Source organism: Zingiber officinale, chromosome 3A (assembly GCF_018446385.1).
Source record: "Zingiber officinale cultivar Zhangliang chromosome 3A, Zo_v1.1, whole genome shotgun sequence".
In the NCBI taxonomy this organism is placed as follows: Eukaryota; Viridiplantae; Streptophyta; class Magnoliopsida; order Zingiberales; family Zingiberaceae; genus Zingiber; species Zingiber officinale.
Genome location: NC_055990.1, coordinates 80974338 through 80979719, shown reverse-complemented (window position 1 = coordinate 80979719; position 5382 = coordinate 80974338). Strand labels below are relative to the sequence as shown.

At 38.4% G+C, this 5382-nt stretch overlaps 1 protein-coding gene across 1 annotated transcript; it reads right to left on the bottom strand.

Moving 5' to 3' along the window:
• Nucleotides 1-355: 355 nt before the first annotated feature.
• On the bottom strand, nt 356-3987 carry LOC122050495 (protein TPR3-like). Its single transcript, XM_042611392.1, has 12 exons — nt 3611-3987; nt 2931-3019; nt 2770-2843; nt 2607-2702; nt 2425-2520; nt 1987-2346; nt 1744-1896; nt 1405-1665; nt 1150-1329; nt 932-1060; nt 693-788; nt 356-559 (listed from the first exon to the last, which is right to left on the bottom strand). Exons 1-12 carry the CDS (start codon nt 3985-3987, stop codon nt 356-358), a joined length of 2115 nt encoding a protein of 704 aa, XP_042467326.1.
• Nucleotides 3988-5382: the final 1395 nt, after the last annotated feature.

The window sequence follows — 5382 nt, the reverse complement described above, 5'->3', positions numbered from 1 at the left end:
TCCAATACCTGAACTGTTTAGTTGGAGTTCCTGAATACATCCATTTACCTTTAAAATATCTGAAAGACGCTGCATAGGAAATTTCCACAATCTCAACATCTAATGAAAGAAATAGTAATAATGTAGAGTAAAATAACATGTCCAAAAACTTCTTGGTCAATGAGAAAAATTATTAAGAAATAAGCACATAAAGAAAACAAATCAATACCCAAAAAATGTTAAATTACTCATTTTGACAAAAGTTATAAAAATAAAAAATATGTTGGTAATAGATGACAAAGAAGAAATAAATGCTACTTGAAAAGTATAATTCTCTTAATCTTAACAAAGTGACTAATACTAAGTGATATTCTGGTCAACACAAAGAACTAACCCAACACAAAGAATCGAGTTTACTGTTATAGATAGCTATTTGCCTTTCGTGAACAACCAACAGATGTGTCTGATTACTGTGAAATTGAATTTGGATGTCCCCAACTAATGGAGATGTACATCCAGTAAACGCCTGGATAAAGCGGGAGTTTTTCTTCTCCCAACTTCCTATGCTCCAAACACAAAGCTGCATATAATCACCAAGTAAAGGGGTTAGAATATACATTAGAAGCGAAGATGTTAGCAGATACAACTTTAAAATATGACTCGGAACGCAAGTGGAGATATGGTCGACAATGAATTATTTTTTATCTGCACACCTGAGCATCGGCTCCAGCAGACACGAGAGCATTTAGTGAAGGGGAAAATGCAAGACCGGTTATCTTTTTTTGGTGGCCCTTGAGTTTGATTTTCACCTACAAGAAAGTGACATTTTAGACAATGATTTCAAAGTAATGCAAAAGAGGAAGTTACCTATTGAATTTCAAAAGCAATACAAACTATAGAAGGCATCAAGAATCGACATAGTTTGACAAATAGAAAGCACGAGATTATGAACCTCATCAATCCGAATATTATAGATCAAAATACTAGAATCTTCTATTCCAGCAGCAGTCATGTTATTATCTTCAGGATGAAATGCTAAAGACGTGGCTGCCGGTGGGGTTGGCATAAAAGTGGTTATAACCTGAAAGATATGTTTCAATTTAGTCAGTTTAGTCGGTTTGGTTTCTCCATTTTTGGTAGCAAGAGTAAAATCAATTCATGGCTACGCACCTTAAAAGTCCTCATATTTAACAGAGAAACTTTTCCACCTGATGCAGACATTGCATAAGAGTCATTCTTAGATAAAGCAATACAAGTAGTTGCTTCTTCTGGATTGTTATCACTCCTTTCATTGGTCATAAGAATACCATTTGGTGGCTGACGGAGCTGAGGAGCAACAGATGCAGTTGACTGAACAAGCAAAGCAAACAATCAGCACTAGGCTTATAGCAAATAGATAATTTCTTACAACTGTTTCTTTCTGACCTTGCCCGATGGATTTCGTTCATCGCACGGCCACTGCCAGAGTTTATGCACTGCATTGGAACCAAGTGCTAGTAAACTGCATCCAGAATTGGTGTATATCAATCTCACAACCTTGCTCACTGCTGATGTTGAATCGGGCAAACGCAAAGTTTTAAGATGCCCAACATTCACAATCTCAGTTAGCTTCCAGCTTCTGATTCTTTCAGTTTCTTCAGGAATCCTTGGCTTGACATCAGCAGCTCTAGTACTATCCACAACAGCCTGCAGATTTTGCTCATGTCATATAAAATTTTGTAAACACAATATTCACTTTGAGTAGTTGCTGAATATTACCTTCACATTGGAATTAGATTGTTTAGAAACACTACGTGAAACCTCAAGCATCCTTAAAACCCGTTGTCCATCAGCATTTGCCAGGATTTTAATTCCATTATCACTAGTCGTAACAGCAAGTAATGAACCATCTTTCTGGAATCTCAGTTGAGGAAATGCCTGGCATGGAGAAATAAGAGTTGCATACAAACTCAAAGTTTGAACTGCAAGAAATATACAAGAAAAGCTAACGTAGATTAAGCTACTAACAGGAAGTCCTCCATTTGCATCAGTAGTAGTCAGTATATCAGTGTTATCCATATCCCAAAACTTAATCTGGAATTCATCCCCTGCAACCAAGAAGCGGTTCCGAGTTGTGTCGAACTGAACAACTCCCAATGAGTGTTTTCTAAAGCCATTGTATGTCTGCTTAATAGTTCCAGTCTCATTCCACTCAACTAAATGTGAATCCCCATCTTTACTTGTTCCACATGAAAAAAGCCTTGTTCCATCTGCACTATATGCCATTGTTGTGCACCAGTGGCCAGGAGCTTCATAGGCAACTCTAGATATCAAACCCTCATAGCTCCATGCTTTGATTTTACCATCAGTTGAAGTTGAGAAGAAAAACTTCACAGATAGAAATAATGAAACACTAGAAATAAACTAAATTGAATAGAAACAGTATGTAGCAGAGCAAATACATACATGGATAGACCCGTTGAAGTGAGGACAAACAGAATAAACAGGGGCTTCATGGCCTTCAAATGTATACTGTTTCTGTCCAGTTGAAGCATCCCACACCTATTCATCATGCAACGGAACCTGTTAAGAACATACAATTCTTCTTGTACAATCTTCTGACTGATCAACCACATGGTTTTACTCACTTTAATTGCCTTGTCATCGCCGCAAGTGATGATCGAGAGAGTCTTCTTGGGATAGGAAAAGGCAATGTCATTAACACTGCCTATATGAGCATCAATCTGCAGAACAAGATGCTATCATCATCATCATATATATGGTTGACAAACACTATAACTATTAACTGACCTCCAAATGTTGTCGTAATTCTTCATTTAGATTAAAAGCATAGATCTGCACTAGATGCTTTGAAAATGCAACACCTATTAGTATCACAGAAGAATAACAAAAATTTTAGTTTGATGAACTTGATCAAAATAATCCAACTTTATTTTTTTGCTTCGGCATACCAAGAATAGAACCTTCAGGAATCCACAAGCATCTGTTGATAGATACAGTAGCATCATTAGTGAGTGATGCCTGCAAGTCGGAAAAACTCCTGCTCGGTCACAAATCCTGTCAAAACAATTTCTATGAGAATAGGCGATGAATATCACTATATTATGAAATAAGTATCCTTTTAAATACATCATGCAGCACATCCTGTCCAATCCTGATTAAGAATTGAGACTTGTCTACAAAGTAGCAAACAGGAACTAGGCAAACAAATACAACGCACAATGAAAAATAATCAGAAATGAATTGTAAAAGTTAAATAGGAACAAGAAATATATAGTAATTTCCATGAGAGGGGCAAATATAATCAGGATACATGTATATTAGTATTTCTCCTATTCACTCAGCACCAAAACCATTTTCTTATTTCAAACAAGAGCAGAAATTAACCACAGCCAAACAACTTAATAGACCAAACAAAACATTCATGATGCCATGAAGCAGTAACAATCAAAGGATAACCTAAAGAATGGGAAACAAGGAAACTATTTTACAATTTATTAGTTAAAAAAAGATGCACTGAGTCCATAAATATTTTTTACTAAATTTTTTTAGCATGAATTTTTTGATATAACAATCCTGTACTTATATTATAGAACAATTAATTTGCTTTCATCATCAGTCATATGAATGCCTGAAGCTGCTAAGCATTAATGCAGAATAAACTGGAATTGTGCAAGTACAGAGCTTACTCTTCTCTATAAAATTCCATGAGTATATGCTACTGCCATGACTAGAATTGCCACTCCAGGAAGATAAACCCACCCAGGACGCCTCCCTCCACAACATGTAAGACAAATCGATAGAGTGAGAGATCGAAGGGGCTGCTTCCTTCGGATCCTTATCCTGGCAAAGCCTGACCTCTATTCTCTTCAATTCTTCGTCGTAATCAATCCAAGAATGCAATTTTTCTCCTCTGCTGAGGATGAGAAGCAAACCATCGTCAGAAAGATTATTGCTTTTTGTCAAAAGTTCTCCGCCAACATCGACTTCGACGAGGCTTGCTGCCATCACGAACTTCACTGCAACGACACTGGTTGATAACCTAGACCAGTCGCCATTCGCCGGTTCCAAGGGAACGCTGATCGGAGATAAAAAGAAAGCTAGGCCTCCGCCATTGCCGGGCCAAACAGAGAACGAGAAGGAAGAAGAGAACCCGGGCTTGGTGCCGAAGAATCTGACTGGTTTCTAGTAAATCATAAGCCCGGAGCTCTCGTTCGCCGCACGCGTCACCCTCACCTCCAAGCTATTCATCTCAGCATCGCCATAGAGGGCAAACTCCGTGGCGAAGCTCTGATTTTTTCCCGACGCACCGAAAGAGAAGAAGAGAGCGTTACCTTCTCCAGTCGATGCGCAGTTCCCAGGTGACAAGGGGGCGACAAGCAGAAGGATGATGGCAAGAATGAGAGCGAAAGCGGTCGAGGACGTCGTCATTGGAAATATCCCTAGGCGAGGTGCAAAATGTGCAGACGACGAAGGAGCAGAAACCCTAAGCACCAGGAAGCATGAGGAAAAGACGGAGAAACCAGAACCCAGAAAGCATGAGGAGAAGAAAGCCTAAGAGATGGAGCAACCCGCGAGAGGGCAAAGACGGAAGGGAGAGGAGAAGAGAAGGGGAAAGAGGATATGGATGTGGTCGTTTTCCACAGACCTCACAAGGGAGTCGTGTGTTGATCTTGATCGGAGAGGAAGGGGGCGTCGATCTAGCAAGGGGAAGGACGGTGCGATATAGGTTTAGGTTTGGAGGGAAGTGTTGTAAATTTTGGCTAAGTATGGGTGGAAAAATTAAATTATTTTATTTATCATAAACACCGGGTTTTAAAAACCGCTGTTAAAATAGGTGTCTATTAACGAAAAAAAGGCGCTCATAGACATCGGCTAAAAAACCGATGTCTATGAGTGAAATTCAGCGCTCATAGACATCGGTTTTTAGAAAAACTGGTGTAAAATACTCAAAGACATCGGTTTTTGCTTAAAACTATTATTGTTCCACTGATGTCTATGAGGGATTTTGTTGTAGTGTCTAGAATTCGGCCACCACCACCATAAAGGAGCAAAAGAGAGAAAAGGGAAGAGAGGGAGAGGGGTCGGCCACTTGATGATCTCCAGCAACACAATATCAATTGTTATATTATTCAAGGTCTCACCTTCCCCCCTTTTTATATTAGTTTCCCAACAGAAAATTATGGAAAGAGTTTTATAAAAAATTAGACTCATTCCTATTTCCTTTTAATTTTTTTCTTTTTCTTTCCTTTTAATTAATCAATCCTAGATTGATTTATTAATTAAGCAACTATTTGTTGATGTTTAATTTTTTGACTGGCCCCTTTCTTGGGCACCAAGCAAGGTGGCCGACCACTTATTAAGAAAAGAAAGAAAAAAAATTTATAAAATTTAAAAGAAGAA